Source organism: Oenanthe melanoleuca, chromosome 20 (assembly GCF_029582105.1).
Source record: "Oenanthe melanoleuca isolate GR-GAL-2019-014 chromosome 20, OMel1.0, whole genome shotgun sequence".
In the NCBI taxonomy this organism is placed as follows: Eukaryota; Metazoa; Chordata; class Aves; order Passeriformes; family Muscicapidae; genus Oenanthe; species Oenanthe melanoleuca.
The window spans coordinates 12,219,623-12,242,067 of record NC_079353.1 but is presented as its reverse complement, the minus strand read 5'-3'; the positions used below and the strand labels follow the sequence as shown (position 1 = coordinate 12,242,067).

Genomic DNA, 22,445 nt, shown 5'->3' with positions numbered 1-22,445 from the left:
GACTCCTGCCACGAGAGCAAATGCCATAACTTCTGTTCTGGCTCCTGACAATGGCAAACCCATCTCGTTTCTTAGCCAGCCAACACAACTGCAGCTGCTCTTCCAAGTTACAGACAGGCCAAATCTACACAAATGCAGAATTGAAGCCCTACAGATATAGGAATTGCCCACTGAGGTTCCAGTAACCTGAGCTGCTGCTCTGCCTGGGCTGTGCAATGCAGTTTATTAAATTAAATGTAGTGTATTAAGGGAGGCCAGGGAAGAATATTCAGTCCAGCAGCATCTCTGTCCTCTTGGGCTTCCTCATGATGGATAACAAACACCTCAGAGATTCATTTATTTCCTTCTAACACCCAGACAGACACTCAGTTCCTGGAGGTGAGATGTGCCATGTTAAATGAGGTTTGGGTCTGCCCAGGACTGGATTGCCACAATAACAAGTGTTCCTACTGCCAGTCTTCATTTAATCCTGGTAACAGCAGGGATTCAGGCCATCACAAACACTTCCTTCCCTCCCAAGACATATAACCCCAAGTGGTAAGCCAAGAGTAAAGCATAACCCCATTAAAGGCTTGATTTTTTCCCCTGGGATTACATGCCGGCACTGGGGAGCTTGATCAATTGAGCCTCGAGGATTAATCAATACGTGCCAACAACAACATTAGTGCATTCCAGCCATGCTCCCCATTCATCACCCTAAGTAACTCCAGTCACCCAGAAGACAGAGGCACTAAAGCAGCAATAAAGTCTTTTGGGGGAGGGACAGCCCTGGGTGTTCCACCCTCCCGAAGGAGCTTCCACCTCCAGCTCAGGCACATCCCCTCAGTGCCAGGCTGCTGATTAGATGGGTATGGCAGGACTCAAATGCAGCAGAAGACATGTCAATTAAAGAAGTGATGGTTATTTTGTCTTGCACGTTGTGTCACCAAAACATTTTGGATGGCGCGGCGCGTTTGCATTTCCATCAGACACCCAGGACACGTGCCAGGCTCGTGTTTACACTCCAGATAAAGTCACATATCCCAGCAATCTCATTAACCTGCTGCCCTGGAATTAAACAAAACCACCTGGAAAGGCAGAGCTTTCCTCCCCAACGTGCACCACAAGACACCTTTGGAGCTTCCCAGACAGGCTTGGAGCATGGGTGGCTGCATGGAGGTGTGAGGATTGGTGTTCCTTGGGATAATTCCCAGGTTTTTTCTGGCCAGGGAGTTTCAGCACAAGTGTGGAAGTTCTGCAAGAGCTGCAACTGTGTCTGTACATGTGGACAGGCTTTGGGGACAACCAGCAAGGTGAAGGGATGGCTTAGGGGGAGCAGGTGGAGGGGAAAGCACAAAAAATATTCACATTTCTAAGGGCTGAGCATCAACTGATGAGGAGCTCAGGCCTCTCTGCTGTTGAGGAATTGCTGTCTCCTTGCTAGCCAAGGTCAAAGGCACATTGTCAGTGCAGCCCCCAGCTCCTCACAGGCACAGGGCTGGTGCCCCCCTTACCCTGGATACAGAAAAACAGCAGGGACTCTGCAGCCCTGTCCCTATGGGCAAAAGGGCCAATTTCCCCCCAGAAAAAGCCCTTTATAAGCTTGCCAAATAGAGACAAAACCATCCCTGTTTGGCTCTGAAGAATGCAGCAATCTCAGCTCCAGCTCTGGGGTTTACACTTGTTATCTACACACATCCTCCTTTCTGAAACAAAACCATAAAGCTGCTTATAGGACACAACTGCCAAAAACTTTTATCACTGGCACAGACTTGTTTGTCAGGAACAGACAATATTTCCCAAGTAGCCACGAGTGGATCAAAGAGGATGAGCAGCAGCACACAGATCTGGGAGAAGCTCCAGCAGGATTCTGGGATCCAGCTTGAAGGAAGGGATTTGATCTCATTGGTCTCAGATTCCCTGGCTGGAAATGGGAAAAAGGAATTGCTCCAGACCCGAGATGGGCAGGTACAAATGCTGGGTCACAATGGATGAGGTCTGCAAAAATAAAGCCATTCTATACTTGAAACTCTCTCTTCTTGAGATGCAGAAGATGAAGAAGAGCCAAATATATTATCTGGGAAGAAAGGGTTACTTTTCAATGGAAAATTAATGCACTGAATTCTGAATTAACATGTGGGATAATTAAAACCATCTTTCCAATGAATTTATTATAGGATATACAAAGCTAATTATAAATTCTCTGTTGCTTAATCCCTTGCAGTTTGCTAATGCAGCGTTGAAATCTCTTTGGCCACACTTGTTTAAATTATTCATTAGACACAGCAACAGTTGTGAACTGTAATTTAAATTGCAATCTCATGAATATTCAATCAATACAATAAACACTGGAATGTTTTACTGCACACTGCTCGATAGTTTGTGCTGGAGCTTGTGTTGACACATTTTTATTAACTCTTTATAAAGGTGTTACCTATTTATGTCACTGATTACAATGAGAATTAAAAGTCCCACTCATAAATATTTGTGTTGTTGTCTTAAGAGAGACAATGTAATTAGGCAAAGCTTCAAAAGTCATAATTAATATTGGGGGGCTCTCCTTTCCCTCCTGGTTGCTTTGAACACTGGCAGGATTCCACAGCCTGGCACGTCACAGCTTTGTCACTGCAGCATTCCCAACACCCCAGACCAAACTGGGGTGGCACCAGTGGCCCCCCAGCAGCTGTGCTGTGCCCTGCTCCCATGCACAGGAGATGGAGAGAATAACTGGAGGTACTGTGGATATTTGCTGTCTCCTCTCCAGCCTTTGGCCGCTCAGAATTAGAAACTAAAATGCAGCCACCATAAAATCCCTGATGGCTCTGCAGCACCTTACAGGCTTTGAATGCCTATAAATGGGCATTTTTAGCAGCAGCCCTAAAAAGTCATTCTCAAGAGGCTGCACAATTCTGTGTGGGTTTCTATTTTAAGCCTGAGCGTTTTCATTTCAAAGTGAGATCCCGCTCTGACCAGAGACTGTAAAAATGACATCGTGGGACTGGGTGGCTGTGGCTTCTCAGCAGCACCACATAACACACAAGGTTAGTTTAGAAATTAAAATATGCCTCCCCCCTGCCAATGGGGGGAATATTCCCTCCTTGCAAACAGGGCTGGTGACATGAGACTGAAGGTGTCACAGGTTCAGAGTGTTCCCAGCACTGTGGTGAGCTCCAGGAAAATCCCTGGACTCAAATATTCCCTCCTGTGCACTGACCTCCACCCTCCCCAGGTCAGAGCTGCCAGGTGGCAAATAACAGCAGCTGTTGCCTTATTTCCAGAAAAAACAGGAATTTTTTTTCTGGAGCGAGCTCCAGCCAGGACTTTCTCTCAGACACACCAAACCCTGCTGCCCTGCTCAGGGGATAGTATCACTGTTCCTGTGTCTTGTGGGGTAATCTCATTAGCAGGTGGATGAAGGAAAGCCCAAAGGCCAAGCAGTTTGTGCCAGTGGATCTGGCTGGTGGCTCTATGTCCCAGGTGAGCTCAGGGAGAGGGGCAGAGGGTCCCAGCAGCTCCAGCTCCCTGCAGAGACATCCCTGCATGGCCTTGACCCCCGACCCCTCCTGGGTGATTTTCCTCTGCCAGGAGGGTTGGCAAAGCTAATGAATATTCACAGAGCGTTTAAACGCTAATTACCGATGGCTCAGCTGAGCGAACAACTTCAAAAACGCACAAGTTTAATCAAACAACGTTTTTTGCAAAGTTGTTCCTGCACCTACGAATTTTTGTGGCTTGGGGTAATTTGAAGGATTTTAGACCCAGTTTCAAGGAAAGTGAGGTTTCTCCTTCAGCACTGCATTTGGATGTTCCTAACCCTGAAATGCATTCATGGCACCTGCAGGTGTTTTACACAGAGCTTTCCTTCCACCAGCAGGGACAGTGACTGGTGCTGACCACCCACAGCTCCACCGGCACTACTCCCCCTGCCAAACTCAACACTCCACCACTGATCCCACTAAAAGATTTCAGCATTGAGGTAATTTTATATCTGCTCCTTTTTCCATGTTATGCCTCTGCCAAAGGACTCAACCTTCTGTGCAGCATTTGCCTGCTGGAATCTGAATGTGGCTCCTCCTGGGGAAGATTGTTCCTTCCTCTATTCCCCTAACCGCCGTCTCCTCTGTGATCTTTGCATCCCTTTTTTCCACCCCCCTGTAGGACAAAAGGCTGTTTTGGCATCTCTTAATTACGGCTTTGTGGCTGGCAGATCGTCTGTTCACCTCAACCTTTATTTCCAGCGACAGAAATCGTCCGACTGTTCGCTCCTCTGTTGTGAGCCCTCTTGTTCCACAGATCACCCGCCTGTGAGTCAGCTCGGGCTCTGCACCCGCTGTACTTCCCCAGAAATTAGTAAGTGATACCTTGGCTTCAGCTGCAAGGGTCTTTCAAGACTAATCTAATTTTTGTTGGTGTTTCTTCCAGCTGTTTCTCGTGTACCACAGCTGGCTCTCATTTCAGCCCCGAGGTGGAACACAGACGATCCTGACACTTTGTACAGCTAAAGCCTTTTTTTTTTTTTTTTTTTTTTTTTTTTTTTTTTTTGATCCATGAATAATTTTCTCTGCCACAGCAGCAGCTCTCCCAGAATACCAAACCCATATCAATCCATCTCTGACGTGAGTCGGAGAGCTGCAGCGCTCCCGGTGATGTCAGTGCATGATTCAGACATGTTTTCCTTTATGCTCCCAGATCCAGGGCTCCTTCTGCTTCCCTGAGAAAGGGGGAGATGGCTGAGCTCCTCCAGACTGCAATCTGCACTCTCATACAGTGGGAAAAGCCACTTTGCTCAGCTTAGAGCCCCAGGGATTGGGAGTGGGTAGATCCTTATATCCAGCATGGGATGTGTTCCCTTTGGAACTCCTCAACCTGTGGCCCAGGTAAGACTGATGGCTTTAAGGGCTGCCTCCACCCCAGAAGCAGAATCTGCAGAGGCAGGATGGACAGTCCACTGAAAGTAAAATCTGGCAGGTTTTGAATGTAGGAGAAAGTGGGAAGGAAACTCCTGATTCATGGATGAATTTTCTTCTTGAAATTTTAGCGAACACGAGTGTCAATGTTTCCCTTTCAAATTCTCCCTTAGCTGGATGGAACTGATGCCCAGCTCACCCAGCCAGGGCTGGGCTGCAGCACCATGGTACAGATGAGGCTCTTGGCTGTCCCACCCCTTCAGAAACACGAGGTGAGGACAGGAAACCTCCTTGCTGCACAACCACAGGGTCCTGTCCTGCTGCTTTGCCTTTGCAGTCAGTGCTGCAGGGGATGATGCACCAAGGAATGTCCCCTTGTGTGGCAGCAGCAGGAATGCTGCCAAGATTTTTCAAATATATAAATGGCAAAAGGCAGTGTAGAAATAACATCAGTGGATTCCAGGATGGGGATGATGATGTCCCCTGACAAGCAGGGACATGGACAAGGCAGAAAGTGTTTAATGCATCCTTTGCCTCTGCCTTCAACACAGATGATGGACCAAGGGGGTCTCAGTGTCTGGAGCTGGAGCATCAGGACTGTGAGAACAACCAACTCCCAGCTGATCTGGAATTGTGCAGGATTGGCTGCCCCAGCTTGATCTCAATAAATCCATGGGGCCTGCTGGAATTCGTGGGAGAATCCTCAGATTGCTGCTGATGTCATCACAAAACCTCTCTCAGTGATTTTTGAGGAGTCTTGGGGATCCAGAGAGGTGCCAGCTGACTGGAAGCTGAAATGTTATCCTGATTTTCCATGATTTTATGAAGTTCCTTTCTTGTGAATCAGGTTGCCAATCAGAGCTATCCTCTGTCCCTTCAGCCCCTTCACACCTGCACCTGCTCATCCCACCCCACCACTGCCTTGCCCTCTGAGGACCAGGATTACATCCCAACTCCACCTGTTCCTTGCCATGTTCATGTCTACTCACGTCTCTTCAGTGTGTTGTGAAAGCAGAATGTGAATTTTTTACTAACCTTCACTTCCAACATGAACCTCATCCTGGAAAAATTACCATGTGTGCAAACACAGACACCCTAAATGTGGGTTAATGTGTCTGAGCTGGGAGTCTGCTCCTCCTCTAATCCCTGCAGAGGCATTTGCTTCATCCCAGGCAGGTATTTCAGACACAGTGAATCACACTCCAGGAGAGCTTCTCACTGTGAAAGAAACCTGGGGGACTCATTCAGGCCCACCCTGGGCATCACTCCACAAAGCTGCCTTATTAATGTAGTGTTTTACACCTCTGGAATGTTTCTAACAAAGTACCCAGGCTCAGCACTTAGTATTTTTATAGTCTACAGTAAACACTGACACTGCCCTACACTTGGGAATCTTATTCTTGACTTTGGCTGAAAATGCTGTTTCTTTCAGTGAGAATTTTTTTTCTAAGGACTCTGTAGGCTGCTATCTCTTAGAGGCTTTTCATAACTCAAGAAGGGCTCTGTCTGTACTCAGTGCCTCTGGCCCAATTTCCATCAGGGCAGGGGATTTCTCCTTTCCTCTGTGTTCCTTGTTTTGGCACTGCAGAAGTCACCTGAATGTGCAGTGACCTGGTGGCCTCAGTTTCCCCATGGGGAAGAAACACCCTCAAACACTAGGGGAGGTACAGGTTGGACAGCAGGAGGAGTTTCTTCACTGAAAGGGAGGTCAAGCATCAGAACAAGTTGTCCAGGGAAATGCTGGAATCACTGTCCCTGGAAGTGTTCAGAAACCACAGAGGTGAGGTGCTTTGGGACATGGGTTGGTGGTGGGCAGGGCAGTGTTAGGTTAGTGATTTGACTGATGATCTTAGAGGTCTTTTCCAACCTAAATGATTCTATGATTATTTATGAAATGCTTGCATTCCTATTCAGTGATAAACACAGGGAAGAAGTGAACTGGGAAGAGGTTTCTTAGAGGAAAGATTAAGTCCAACCTTCCCTGGGCTAATGCTGTGTCCTGTAACTTTGGCTCCCAGCTTTGACCAGGCTGACACATCTGTGAGAGGGAGAATCAAGTTCCTAAGGTCTGGTTGCAACAAGTATTGATTTTAATGATCCATGATTTTAAATTACTGAAGATGATGGACTACAAAAAGCCATCTTGCTACAGCCATAATTGCAGTTATTCCTCTAATTTGTCCCCTGTGAACCTTCAATGTGAGCTATAACTGAGGGTCAGTTATTATTATTCATGGTGTACATGGTGTCTGAGTGTGCCAAGTAATTGACTGGGTGCTAAAATGTTACTGGTTGTTTCCTTACACCTATTTATAGTGATCATGTGGCAACAACAACACAAGCACTGCAGGAATGTAAATACAATGGGACATGATTTAAAATCACTGCAAGAACCCCACTCCCAAACTGCAGTATCCACTTCCACCCATGCATCCTGCAAATACAGCTGGACAACTCAGTTCAGCATCCCTCAGGGAACACAACAGCAAAAAAATCTGGTTGTAATAACTAAAACCTTTGACCACTCACGAGCAACAGTAAAAATCAACATGAAATTCACAGGCACCAGCACTTCCAGAGCAGGGCAGAACTTCTCAGTGAATGGCTCAAATAAATCAGCATGGCTGAATTGCTGCTGACTGCACTAAAGTCATTGTACTGTATATGACTTTTCTACTTCAGTGAGAAAGCAAAGCAAAAGGGAATGAAGCAAACTGTCACTCAGGAGAATTCCAGCTCCCATCAACCATTATGGATCAGGAAATCCAAATTGTCAAAGGGGCCTCGATTTAGTCCTGGATTTCTGAGGCAGAAGATGCAAAGCATAAAATCAAAAGGCAGGATTGGCACAGAGAGAAGTTCTCCTGTGCAGACCTGAAATCAGTGCACAGGAGCCACGTGTACAGCCAGGCACACACCAACCAGCCCTTGCATGTGCAAGGAGCTTGGGAACGCTGCTCTGTGTGATCCTGGCAGATCCAGGTGCTTTTCCATCAAATTCCTTGGAAATCCACGTCAGGGAGGCTCTGTCAGGTCACATTTCATCAATGCTCTGTGACTGTGAGAAGCCAGAGAAAAAACACGTTGAAAAGAAGTTGCACTTGCTGGACTTGTGGCAGAATCTTCCACAGGCAGCTCAATGTGACAGATCTTGACTGTGAAATGAGGAGCCACGGGGAGAGCAGGGAAGTGTTCACCTCGTGCTGCTTAGCCATGCACACATCCTGGGAATCCTTCCTTCAGCATCAGTACAGCCTCCTCACCAGGGCAGAATGTTCCATAAATTCTCCATCCCCCCAGGAACGTTCCTGCCTTGTAAACCAGCATGGCACAGCTACACATGCTCTATTATACAAGAAGGACTTTCAAAATCAGCCATTCCCCAGGTGGGACAGGGATGTCTAATCTGCCTTGTAATGTTCTTGAACAGGTTGTAGGGATTCCTACATAACCAGGACTCCACCAATTCAGCATTTGCTTTGGTGGAAGGACTTAACCCTTTATTTTTTCTGTATTGGTCTCTGCTGTTTGGGTTTAATTCTTAGGACAACTTTCAGATTCTCTGTAGATGCTGTAGGGCATCTCCAGGTCTCCATGAGGGGGCTGAAATTTGGTGGAGCAGGTAGATGATGAAGAAATTAACCCCTTGAGGAGGACAAAGCTGAGCAAGAAGTGCTGGATCCTCTCAGTGAGCTGATGGGATGGAGCCAATAGGAGGACCCATAAGACAGATCTTTCTATCCTTCAGCCTGCAGTATGGAGGCCTTAAAATTAACTTTCTCCTTCACTTACAGCTGCCTGGCATCTAAGACACCCCAGCAGAGCCCTGGAGTAAGTTCCTGGGCCATAAAGACAGTTCTGTCACCAGAAAATATTTGCTCAATGTCCACAGAAGCTCTGATCTCCACAATTTGGTTTATTCCTGAACCCTTCACCTCTCACATCCCACACTGGGGCCTAATTATACCCTCAGCTCTGTTAGAGGAAAAACAACCCCAAATGTTTTTTCTTATGGAGCTGTTGTAAGTGACTTAGGCCTTGGTAGCCACAAATCCAATCACAGAATATCCTGAGCAGGAAGAGAACCACAAGGATCACTGAACTCCAACTCCTGGCACTGCACAGCACAACCCCAAGAATCCCACCCTGTGCTACATGAGCTTAAAAAGGAAAGGATTTCCCAAAAGGAACACCTCAAGTGTGTAACATAACCCATAGCACAGCTCTGGAAGGACTGTGGAGATGGGAGGAGAGTCATAATCTGCAATATTTCCTGGGTGGATGTAGATTGGGAAAGTGAGACACCCCATAAGCCTAAACAAAAAAAGGGACTTTTCTCTCTAGAGTGAACTGAAATGATTATTTAAGTAGATAACTGACTGAAGTGTTTCTGTATGTTGTTGTTAAGAAATGTGGAATGAAGGGAGGGGGAGGAGGGAATAATCTAGAAATCTTATTCTGAATTCTTTTTTTTTGTTATTAATAAATTTATTCTTATACCCTTTTAAGCCTGCGTTGCCTTTGCTCCTAAATCCTATCTCTAAAAGAAATTAAATATATTAAAATTGGCAAAACCCAAGTCACACCATGACAGAGAGGGACAGCTGGGCAGGTCTGTATCCCAACTGCCTCATTTTCTTCTCTCACCAGAAGTGGATGTTCTTGGTTCAGCTCAGCAGGAACATGAAAGTTGACAGGACACGTTTTGCAGGGGAAGTGATTTTCCTGCAGGTAAACATGCCTCCTCCTCCCCCAGATTAATACCAACCAGATGGCCAAGTGTCTGTAGAGTGCTGCTAAAAAACACAGGCTGAAATCATCCCAGAGTCTCTTGGACACACACAGAGAACTGATTTAGAACTGGAAATGTGCCACGAAAAAGCCCAACCAGCATGAACCTTGGAGCTGTGAGTGGGATTGTCTCCAGCACTGGGCAGAAACCTTCTGTGGCAGAGCAGGTGGGTCAGCAGTGTGTCTTAGGTTGCAATACAGGATGTGACCAAAAGTGTGTATTCTATCACCATTTGTTAAACCAGGTGGGGTTTATATATATATATATATATATATGTATGTATGTATGTATGTATAAGGGGGTCCTTATCTCTGTGGGAGATATCCTCTGCTAATGGGCCATCTGTTAAAACCAGCTGGGGCAATCATCTTTATCTTTTCCACAACCCATCCTCCCTCCAGGAAGATATCTCCTGTTAATGGGCCATTGAGTCCCACTGTACAACTGATAAAATTCCATCATCCCACTGGGAGATGCTCCAGCCAGGGGAGGAGCCAAGCCTTTCCTACCCAGATAAAAACTGAGATTTGGAACACCAGAGCAGCCTTTTTCCGCTGGATTCCAGAGGAAAGCCAGACCTTTCCACATCATCCCTGGAGCTTCAGAGGAAAACTGCACCTTCTCCAGGAGCACTGCTCCAGCTGAACCACATCTGCCACTGCAGGAGGATGCAGCTACAATTTAATGGGATGACCAACACAGCACACAGTGTACAACTCTCCAAACCACTCCCTCCATGAGCTTCTCCTGTCTTCTATCCCTGCACAAGGTTTTTTGAGGTGCTTTCTGGCAGTCAATCCAGAGTACTGCAAGCTTTATGAATAGTGAATATTTTCCTCCTCAACATGAATTAATTCCACATTTATCAATGCTGAACAAACTGCCTTTGCAATCTTGCAGTCCATTTCCCTCCTATGCTTACATCTCTATGAATTTCCTTTCTCCTGTCCCAAATATGTCCAATTTCTTTGTGTCACCCTCCAGTTTTATCCCTCACTGCCTACATTCAGCATTGTTAATATAAAAGCATAAACAACAGAGCATCCAGGGTAATGACAAAAAAATTAGAGACCTCCACAAATCAGGAGGTGCACGAGTCTTTAATCACTGCTTTTTCTAGTGTTTGCAAATAACATCAAGAATGGAAGAGATTGGCTAAAAACCATCTCTCTATAAAAAATGTCCTGGCTCACGGCAGCCACCCTCTGACACTTTGCTAGTCCCTTTTTCTGTGGCAGCAACTCAAATTGCCCTGATATCATCCACCTCTGCCTCAGGTGGAACACAAGGAGAAGGAATGTTCCTCCCAGTTTGCCACTTCCACCAGCTCCACTTGCCCTGCTGCCCATTTCCATAGGGACCAGACAGGTACCCTTGGGGTGAACCATGTCCAACCCAGTCCTGGTGGAACAGGACTGCCCATGTTGGCCACTACATGCCCACTTTGGACTCCTGAACTCCAAATTGATACCCAGGCTTCGGACTGAAAGACATTGGGGCCAGCCCTGGGAAAAGGGAGCAGATCCCAGTCCCTCCAACATCACTCTGGTACCCCAGAGCTGCCTGCTGCAGGTTCCAGGACACCTGGATCCCTGGTGAGGGATGCCCAGTGCAGCAGGATAAGTGAGAAATTCCCGCAGGAATTGTGAAGGATTGCAGCAACACCCGCCCTCAGCACACACAGAGCAATCTCCATGGTGTAAACAGAATGGGATTCTGCAGAGCTGGGAGACAAATGGAACAGCCAGGCAGAGCACTAAGGAATGCTCTCCAGCCAGCAGAGCCCAAGTGGAACACTCGGACATAGAACATCACCAGCTGGCTCGCTGCCACGCATCAGATGCAGAAACATTTTTCTCTTTCTTTGACAAGCTGCATCTGTAGCAATCATTATAATTTCTCTTGACATTGCATCCCACACCTCTTCACAGAGGCAGGACTCAAGTAGCACTCTTCATTTAAATGATAACTTTGATTTCTCAGGGCTACAGGGATGTGAAGTGGCTCAGCCTGTACCACTCAGAAGCAGGGGCTGCCAGAGCTTTTCCCAGGGTGTGCTTGCCATTCAGAGCTTTCAGTCTTCTGGGGTGGGGTCTGAATTTGGCAGCTGGACCTTCCCAGATTCACACCCAAAAGGCAGGTAGGGATTGGAAGTGTTTATGGAAGAAAGGGAAATCAGCCTCAGGATTGCTGTTTATGCTGTCCCTTGCTTTGCACCATCACTCACACTCACAGCAAACCCCACCGAGGCCACTGGCAGGGGAAAACTCCTCTGAAAGGGCTGGGATTACCATTTCTATTTACCAGCTGAGGAAATCTTACCTACCAATTAGGGACCATTCCTCCTGTCACTCCAGTGCTCAGCCGAGTGGCTGATGTGGCTCTTTGATCTCCTCATTGCATAACAAAGCCTGTTACAGCCCATTATTTTTATTGTAAGCACTTTCTGTTATTTGCCTCTAAAAACGGCTCCCATTGAAATAATACAAAGAGACTCACTCAACGTGCACACACCTACAGCACTGAACAGTCATCATAACTTCTACAGCTGAAACAAAAGCCATGGAAATTTCCATCCTTTTGTGCTCTCCTGCCTGGACGGGACAGGAATGGAACCAACACCAGCCACTGCAAGGCCATTTTGGGCTGAAACTTCTGGAAAAGCAATGGAGAACAAAGCAGGTGTGTGACTGGGAATGAACCTCAAAGTTGCACAGCCCCTCGGTGTCCGGGCAGTGAGTGATTGCTGGAGCAGGTTAATGCACACTGGTAACATGCAAAGGGGAGCCCAGTGACAGCTACGAGATAAATATGATTGATTTAAGGGATGAGGGCAATGAAAGATGGGCTGCAACACTGATCAAAATGCACAAGATGGATGGCAAAGAGTCACCAGACACGCTATTTTGGTTTTTCTTGTATCAGAGGTGATGCTGGTTAAAAAGTGGCAAAAAATCGTTTTATTTACAGCTGCCTGATGCACTTCAAAGGAGATTTTATGTGGCATTATGATGTGGGGTGTGAACACACATGGGGACATGAGCACACAGAGGTTATGGTGAAAATTAAAACCCTTCATTGTCTTTTGGAGGCTCCTTGCATTGGCACAGGCCCACAGCCACCACATCTCGTTATTCCCATAGAAATGAGAGAAGAGGGGAGAAGCCTGGGGCAGAAGGGACAGCAAACAGGGTGGGCAGATGGTGCAAGCTCCAGGAGGATGCAGGGAGCTCCATCTCCTCGGCAAAACCACTTTCCTCCCTTTCCAGCACTTTTTCCCTGCTGTCAGTCCAGAGGTGGCAATGACAGCTCAGCTCTGCTGGCACAGCCAGGGAGCAGCAAGGGGAGGCAGGGCAGAGTGCAGGGACACGTGCCTTGGGGATTACTGCTGCCTGGAAATGCCTGCTTTCCTGTGTGTGACCCAAACACAAACAAGTCCTCAGATGACCTGCACCACTGGGTCACATGCACAAAACAAGGCACAAAGGCAGCATTTTGGGGAGGGTGAAGCAGCTTCTGGTTAATCAGCTGAGAGAGGGCTGAGTACATTCAGCAAGAGGCAAAGGAATCACAGAATGGTTTGGGTTGGAAAGGACCTTAAAGCTCATCCAGTTCCACTCTCCTGACGTGGGAAGGGACACTTTCCACCAGACCAGGTTGCTCCAAACCCTGTCCAACACTTCAAGGAAGGAGAAAGATGCTGCCTGCAGCTGTCACATGAACCTTTTGCAGTTCTAGAACACACACAGAGCCCTGGCTGCTGCTGAAACCCATGTCCTGGTAAGCAGAGACACCCTGGAAACACATCATTATTCACCTTACCTACTGCTCCCAAAAGGATTGGGATCCCTGAGGTTCAAACACACCAAACTGTTGCATCAAAGACAACCAATTTTTAAGCAGAGATGATCTGGCATAATTTATCTCATGCTGCAACTAAAGGCAAGGCATTTCATAATGCCCCAGATTAGTCAGCAGGAATAAGGGATAAGGGTAATCCCAACACTTTCTGACCATTATATATCTATTCAATCTTTCTATCTTTCCTCATGCCTACTTTGACATAATTTCCTGTGTTTTTACAAATTATGATAGGGAGGAAGAAGATGGCAGGGATGGTTTCACAGTACACCAGAGCCCAAGCAGCTGAGGAAAAGCCCATCCAGGCACCAACCCCAGCTCCTGGGGCTGAGTTGACAAATCCTCCACCAGGAAATAGGGAATTGTCCATGCTGGGACACTCTTTCCCCAAGCCACATCCCAGACTCCAGAGAAAATCTCTTCCAAATCTCTAATTCATTTCGCAAAGCATGTTGAATGTTCTCATTTTTATGGGGACAAAATAAATTTTTAACCTCAACAGGAAAATTGCTGAAGTGGGATTTTTTGCTAAGAAAGAGAAAAAAAAATTCACCCCAAAGGTGAACACAGCTGAAACCTAACGTGTTAAAACTGGGCTAAGAACAGGCATCCACCTGCATGTCTGTGCACTAGAGACAAACACATCTGAGATCAGAATCAGGTCTTGAAAAAAGATCCATCCCGCTCCTTGAACATATTAACTGGAGTTATTTGATATTGTTCTGAGAATCTCCTTCATGCTGCATTCATCTCATCTGCTCCCGTAATTCAGAGATTTTATTTTCCACTATGTTTTTAATTTATATCATGTTTTATTTATACCACTGTCTTTTATGAAACCCCAAATTTCAAAACTGACACAGGCATTACACATAAAGCAGACTTCTTATTATCAACATGGCAGAGGAGACAAAAAAATGACAGGAATAAATCTTAGGTTTTATGCCGGCGAGACGTTCTGCGAAGTAAGTGACATTTCTCAGCAATACAAATTGTACATTAAAAGATAATTTCCAGAAGATGATACCAGCTCTGGAGCACAGCACCATTTCACACAGTAATATCTCAGCTGTGCTTTACAAGCACCGGGTTTGGGTTGTGTTTGGCACCACCACTGCGCCAGGTCTTGTGAGGAGACTTTGGAGTGATTAAGTTTAGTGCACACACGAGAGGCAGTTCCTTGGCACGCTGTCAGCAGGGTGTAATTGATATTTTAATTACACACACGCTGCTCAGAGCAAGCCTCCTCCTCCTCCCCGGCCTTAGCAAACCGTGCTCATCCCAGCTCCACGCGAGTTTGCTTAAGCGCAGGTTTAAGTGTGGTTTGGGCTAGTGAAAGTGCTGTAAAAGCAAAGCAAACTGTGCCACAGGAGCAAGAGGGACTGTCCCACTGGGGATCTGCCTCCCTGTTGGTGGATACTGCTGGGACCAGGGAAAAAGCAGCCTTGAGGCCTTGAGTTTCTCAGGCTGCTCAAGGACAAGAAATTATAACAATGATTAAACACCTGCAGGGTGTGTGAGAGCTGTGAGAGTGTCTCGTGGTGTTTTGCACAAAGCATGATTTCAAAGAGGTGTTGCCTTCTTGGACCAATTTTGTTTTTCACATACATAAAGTGTAGTGTTTCTTTAAATGAAGCTCTTTTTCTCTTTTGCTTCTCCATTGCATGAGGAGCTACCTTGCTCTCCTAATAGCATAAAATGCAACAGCTCCTCTTTGGAGGATTGTATGGCTGATAAGGAGACTTTCCCACTGGGACTGTCCCAAGGGTACTGGCTTATCAGAGAGACACAGTGACCAACTCAAGGAGAGCAAAAGAAAGTTTAGGAAGATGAATTATCATGGAATAATTAAAAGGGGGAATGCAAACAGTGAGAAGAGGTGCTGGTTCACTGAGAGCAGCAGGTACACCTTGGGATGGGCCCTGCTGCCTTCTGTTCAAGAGATGAGTATGGGGAGATAAGGACCCAGCTTGCAGCCTAAAACCAAAGAGGCACAGGCAGCAGAGACAATTCTGCAGCCAGGCTTACACACACACAGTGGTTGACTGAGCAGGGCCCCTCCTGCAGGTAGGATGAGGCTGTGGGTAAGAGCACATCTCAATGCTCCCCTGCTCTGGGACACAGACTCCTGGAAAGGTTTGGGTTGGTAGGGATCTCCTGCTGAGGAGTTCTCCTGCAGGGAGGTGGCTCTGATGGGTTTTCAGGAGTAAAGGCAGATTTCTGTGTGAGATTCCCACCCTGGCAGGTGGCAGTCACCATCTGCCTGTTCAAGTGACACCTTGTCTTCTTCCTTTCCCTTGTTCAGGGAGAAATTCTTTCATTACCAAGCAAAGCCCACATCTGCTTTGCTTCTCAGCTGTCACAACAGATCCCTTGTGTGAAAAGCGTATCATGACACCCTGGTTACTCATATCTCAGAAATGGGATACCCATGGCTGGACCTAAAGACCCAGCACAGAACCATCCAGGCTCCTCAGGTTCACTGCTCACAGCTCAGTCCTCACCAGCTCTGCTGTTCTCTGAGCACTCAGAGAGGGACCCACATCCCCCCAATTCTCTCACAGCAGCATGTGGCAAGGCACCATGCAGAAGCTGCCTCAGCCATGTGAAAAGAGGGGCTGCTGCTCCACAGGGAGCTCCTGCTGGTGAACAGGGTGACTGGGAAACTCAGGGAGGATCTCCCCCACAGAACAGGACCTGCATTCAAAGAATTGTAGAATTGTTTGGGTTGGAATGGACCTTTAAATGTCACCTAGTCCAACTGCCTGTGCTCCACATCTTCCTCTGTTCCAGGCTGCTCCAAGCTCTGTCCAGCTGGGTTTTGAACACTTCCAGGGATCCAGGGGCAGCCACAGCTGCTCTGGGAACTTGTGCCTCAGCACTCTCATTGTAAAAAACTTCTTCCTTATGTCTAATTTAAACCAGCTCTCAGTTTGAAATCTTTCCTGCCTGTTCTATTGCTACAAGCCCTGACAAAAAGTCTATCCCCCATTTTTTTTTTGTCCCTTTTAGGCCCTGGCAGGGGCTCTGAGCTCTCCCTGGAGCCTTCTCTTCTCCAGGTGAGCACCCCCAGCTCTCCCAGCCTGGCTCAGAGCAGAGGGGCTCCAGCCCTTGGAGCATCCCCATGGCCTCCTGGACTCCCTCCAGCAGCTCCAGCTCCTCCTTGTGCTGGCCCCAGGGCTGGGGCAGCTCTGCAGGTGAGTGGGGCAGAATCTCCTCCTCTGTTCCCTGTGCTCACACTGGGGGCTCAGCCCAGGGCTTGGGGCATCTCTGGGCACACTCACATGTCCAACTCTCACCCACCAGCACCCCCAGGTCCTTCTCCCAGGGCTGTTTTTGATCTGTTCATCCCCAGCCTTGCTATTCCCAGAGGGATCCTCGCACGTTCTGCAGGCAGCAGCTCTGCACTTGCACCCCCAGCAGCAGCAGGCACAGACAGCCCAGCCACAGCACCCAAAACTTCAGCAAACACCTCTCCACACAAGCCCCTTCCTCTGAGAAAGCAATGTGAGCACACACAAGAACAATTTACTCCTTGATTGGGGATCTTGTCTGCCAGATTCCGACCTGGAGCAAAATTTTATGGCCAAGCCCTGCAGCTTGGGGGGGAGGAGTGGAGGGAAGGGGCTTCCAAGTGAAAATGCCAACAGATACTTAGAGCCAGAAGCATGTGTGGGTGTTGCTAAATTAAGCTCACAAGTAGGTGGGGCAAATGCCTTAAACGAGTTTGTGAAGGTAAAATAATGTTCATTAAAAATAGAAAAACAACTGAAAAAATATCCTTTGTATTCAACTTCACACTCGTACATCATAATGTTCCAGTAAAAGCCCATTTTCCCTTGAGATAATAAAAGAATTGAATTTTTCCTTATCGGTCATCTATTTTTCTAGCTAAAGCTATTACTCCCTCTCTGTGGTTGCCAGGCAACAAGAAATATTAATAGCAGCTTTTATTAGCTTAGCTTTAGCAGTGGAGTACCAGAATGAGAAAATGGAAAACATAAATGTGTTACATAAATCTTTCAACCTTTCAGGGTTTGTGTTAGTCTCTGTTTTCATAATGATTTATTGAAGTGATGGTTCATTTATGAGAAAAAGGAGTGTGAAATAAGAAAACGGAACATTACCCTGAAGGACTGTTTGAAAATAAATAATTATAGGAGGTGAAGAAAAGCTGTTTAAAACCATTTTTCTGAGTTTTATAAAATTTAAAAAGACATATTTCTTTCATTTATTGCCTCTGAGAAAAACACTAGCAGGGAATTGCAAACAGGGCTCTGCTTAATACAAAGAACCCTTCATGTAGGGTTGTGTTATTACTATTTTCCATCTCATCTTTGGGAGTTCAGTTTTTAAATACTGAACCATTAATAAGCAGAAAGCCAAATTAGTCAAAACCTTAAAGCTGACAACACAGAACTGCCAGTGAAAACTTGCAGTTTTGAACTTAGGGAAGTTTTTGCTGCTGCTGACCTGAACAATGCTCTTGTTGGTTGGTTTATTTAGAAAGGCTCTTCTGAAGAGCAAGAAGTTGCTTTGAAGGGCAATGCTGCCTGGGATACCCTGCACTGGGATATGGATTATTTTAAATAACTTCTTTTAGCAGGCAGTGACTCAAAATTATTGAAATATTGATTCATTGAAAGTATTTGCCCAAAGCAAATAAACTGCAGGCAGTGACTCAAAATTATTGAAATATTGATTGATTGGAAGTATTTGCCTACAGCATGTAAACTGCTCTGCCTGCTGGGATCATGGATTTCCAGCAGCCTGGAGGAAAGACTGGCACAGCTTCCTTGGGCTTTGTGACAATATTTAATTGGCACAAGGAGTTTTTTACAGTGAGAATGGTAAAAACTGCCACAGGTTGCCCAGGAGTGTAGGCACTGGAAGGTGCTGTCAGGTGTTAACCAGATGTGTTTAAAATGTTCTTTCTCTCCAGGACTGCAGCACAGCTCCCTGCCTTGATCCCCTTGCTGCTTGGATCACAGCTCCAAGGCTTTCCAAAACTGAACAGGTCCAGTTCACTCCCAGCTGGGAAATTCAGGCTCACTGGACTTCTTTTATTTTCATGGTAAGGGGCAAACAAATCTTAATCTCTCTATTCTACATTTACAGCCCACTAAGTCCCCCTCTTATCTTCTCTGGATCTGCCCTGATTTATCATCACCAAGCTGCATTTGTAAAACAGTACCATAAAGCAAGAAAGAGAACATTTCCCAAGGACTACTCCAAAATAAATTATTTCAGACACAGAGAAGCTGCTTAATAAATCCCCCTCTTCTTTTTTTCTTCAGGTATTTTAGAAAGTGATTTATAAGTGCAATATCACCTCTCAAAAATGAGACAATCAACACAGGATAAAATTATCGTGTTATGAAAATAGGGGTCAGGCAAAGGGGCTGTGCTTTAAATTAAACCAGGGAAAAAATATTTCATCTGAAATTGACTCTTTCTGTCTCAGAAATGAATGTTTTAATCACCTAAGAGCCTAAAAGGTAACACAGAGCCCTAAGTAATATTTAATTCCATAGGAATATGCCTCTGTTCAATATTGATGGGCAGAACATGATATTTCTCTTAAACACACTAACAATGAAACTCGGATACTCATCAGCACTTCAGAAAGCCTTGGGATTTTCCTAGACTAAGAGATAATATCCCATTTAAATATTTAAATATCACTACCTTTCAGGCCCTTATCTATTGAAGCAATCAACACCAAGCCTTCCCCAGCTAGGCAGGGCCAGGCTCCCAGCCATGTTCTTTAAGTAAAATTAACTCTGTTTGATATCAATGTCATTCAAAATCAATGATCTTAGAGAGAAACAATGCTGAAACCCAACTGCAGGGCTGAAGCTGCTAAAGAGGAAAATGGTACTAAACTGCAGCAGTATTAATTCAATATCACTGTCAAAATCAAGTCACAACCTTTCCTCAATGCTGCTGATGCAGAAGCATCACAAGCTCTAATTAGCCCTGGAGTTTCTTCCCAGAGCTTCACTTTACTTCATTATCCCTGCCTTGTTTATCCCTGCACGAGTCATTTGAAACTCTGCAAGGTATCCCCTTCCCACATGGAGTCTGTGAGTGCAGGGAGGGATCCTGTTCCCCCTGAAATCCAGAGGAGAGCTTTCCCTTCAGGAGCAGCCGTGCTCCTGCTGCTGCCACCAGGGCCACCCTGGCAGTGGGACAGGGGTGACAGGGAGCAAGAGAAGGGACACAGGGCTGGGCTTTGCCTGGTCACCTTGCCATGGGGATGGGGCACGTGCCCTTGGCTTGGCTCTGGGAGTGATGCTGCTTTGGTTTTGCCTTTTGTTCTGATGCCTTGGGTGTTAGCTTTTATGTTTTTCAGAATCTCTGCTGCTTAGTGTGCAACTCTGAAACTTCATGTTAGGTGTTAGTAAGGTCTCTTCTCAGGGTAGACTGACAAAACAATTTCTTTCTAGCTGGAGAATGAAGGACAACTGGTACCCAAAAAGCAGAAACCACAGCAAGGGAAAGGGGGCAAGCCAGGGGGCTGAGGCTTCATAACCTGGGGCTGTGTTTGGATAATTGACCCCAATGTGTGGATGAACCCAAACTTATAAAAGTGCAAAAACTCGTGACCAAAATTCATCCTGGATTTGATTTGGGTGCAGCCCCAGCTGGGCTCTTGCACTGCCCAAGGTGTATCCTTTTAATAAATTCCTGTTTTATTCCTTTTGCTCTGTCTAGTCTCTGTCCCAGGTCAGCCTTTCCAGGCAACAGCTCTTTTATATGTTCTCTGTACTCTTCACACACATATTTGTAACTCTGTCACCTATTGTATTAGTGACTGGTTTTCCCAGTACTTTTCCACGGCCTTTCCCTAAACAGAAAGACAAAACAATTCCAGAGCTCCAAGCTCAGGGGGTACAAGAGTTCTGTGTACCTTGGTTCTTCCTGGGAGCCAAGGCTGAGAACAACTCTTGGAGATCCATTTCATGGATAAAGTGCAGCCAGTGCTGATAGAGCACTGCAGAGAAGGGGCTTGACCTGGGGGGGAATTGCATCACCACTTGTCCTCCTAATTGGTTCTCTTTATTAATTATACTAATTTCCTAAAACCTATAAAAATATACTTATCCCTAGGGGGTGGCTTTTGTGGGCATCTTTCCATAACTGCTCCTGAAGGCCTCCAAATAAAGATTCCCTTTTATATCACCTCCTTACTAAAATGATCTCAAGCTTCATTTCCAGGTTGGGAAGAAGGTGATAGGAGGATGTTCCACACAGGGGGGAAAAGCCCTTTGCCCTCATCCTGAGTGGGTGATGAGGCTCAGGAGGACACCAAACTAAGCATGAAACTGCTGCCATGAGCACTGTGCCAACACACCCCAGCTCACCACCAACACCCTCAGAGTGACAGAGTGACCACTGACCGTGGGCAGCTGGCTGGAGAGGAGGTGCCCATCCTGACTCAACATGTTGGAGACCATGATGGCTGGCAGGTCCATGTTCTGGTAGGGGTAGGCTGGGATCAGGCTGTTTGGAGGGAGGCTGTGGCACAGAGAGTGGTATCCAGCTTCGTGGTCCACCAGGTGCAGGAGGGACGGCTCGGGGAGGTTGGGAGGAGTTATGGGAGGGATCTCGTAGTCCTCGTTGCTCTCATTCTGACTGCTGTACGTCTGAAAGAGACATTTTGCAACGTGTCACTGCCCTGCTGCTCCAGCAAAGAGAAAGGATTATTTCTCTGAGGAATACAGATTCTGGTGGAGATGGGTTTGTTGGAATAAAAAAGGCACCTCCAGTCCTGCACACCGGGTTGTAACGAGGTAGGAGCAGGGTGGGAGTGTGGCAGCACTGCACCATCCATCAGGAACACACCATGGAGACACCTGAGGCATCCCCTTGCTCCCCTCTCCCTCACATCCTGCTCATCTTTGCGTCCCAAAACCCTCAGCAGGAACTTCCACACCTGGACCCAGCCATGGAAGGGCAGGGCTGCTTCCTGACCAGCTGCTGCCCTCCGAGGTCAAAGCCTCTATCTGGGCACCCATCTCAGCTCTCAACCTCCAGCTGGGGTTTTTGTGAGAATTAGAGCTGTAGAAATAGCAATTACTTGGGATCAAAATTCACAGAATTATGGAACAGTTTGGGTTACAAGGGACCTTAAAGCCCAGCTCATCCCACCCCCTGCCATGGGCAGGGACACCTCCCACTGTCCCAGGCTGCTCCAAGCCCTGTCCAGCCTGGCCTTGGACACTGCCAGGGATCCAGGGGCAGCCACAGCTGTGCCAGGACCTCCCTCACAGTAAAGCATTTTCCCCCAATATCTAATCCAACCCTGCCCTCTGTCAGGTTAAAGCCATTCTCTCTCATCCTAACTCCCTCAGAATCCTCAAAAACTCCAGCACAGAAGCTACAACCATGGAGGGCCTTTGGAAGCTCAGCCATCACTTTTTAAAAAAAAAATCACTTTTTAAAGAAAACCTGCATGACTTCACCACACATAGAGATTTGTCCTTCTTTATATCCCCTCCCAAATTTAATCTGGAAAAGCATTCCCTCACCTCCCTGCTAACACTCCCTCGAGGTGACACGAACATGCAGAGATGTTGGGACTCTGTGTGCTCCCCATGCTTTCTCATGGCTTGTTTACTTCTAAGCATTCCCATTTATATAGAATTAGCTTATTGCACCTGTGCAATCATTTTCACTTCATACAAAACCGTTTTTTTCTTCATAACGTGTGAATCTATCCAAAATTATTAATTACCAATGCAGAATATAATGAGTCTCTGGCAGAGGAGGCTTATTCTAAACATCTACTGTTTCACATATTATTATAGCATATGAAATTCTGATTAGCTATAGTATTACACACATGCTAAAGCTAAATTTCCCAGATCACCTAGTTTCATGGTTGGATTTGGACTTAATAC

General features: G+C 46.5%; 1 protein-coding gene across 1 annotated transcript in view; it reads right to left on the bottom strand.

The window, feature by feature from the left end:
• Positions 1–22,445, bottom strand: part of TOX2 (TOX high mobility group box family member 2) — a 149,230-nt gene that overhangs the window by 39,800 nt on the left and 86,985 nt on the right. The window contains exon 3 of the mRNA XM_056507652.1: positions 20,943–21,188. Coding sequence (XP_056363627.1) covers positions 20,943–21,188 — 246 coding nt within the window. The remainder of the gene's footprint in view (positions 1–20,942; positions 21,189–22,445) is intronic.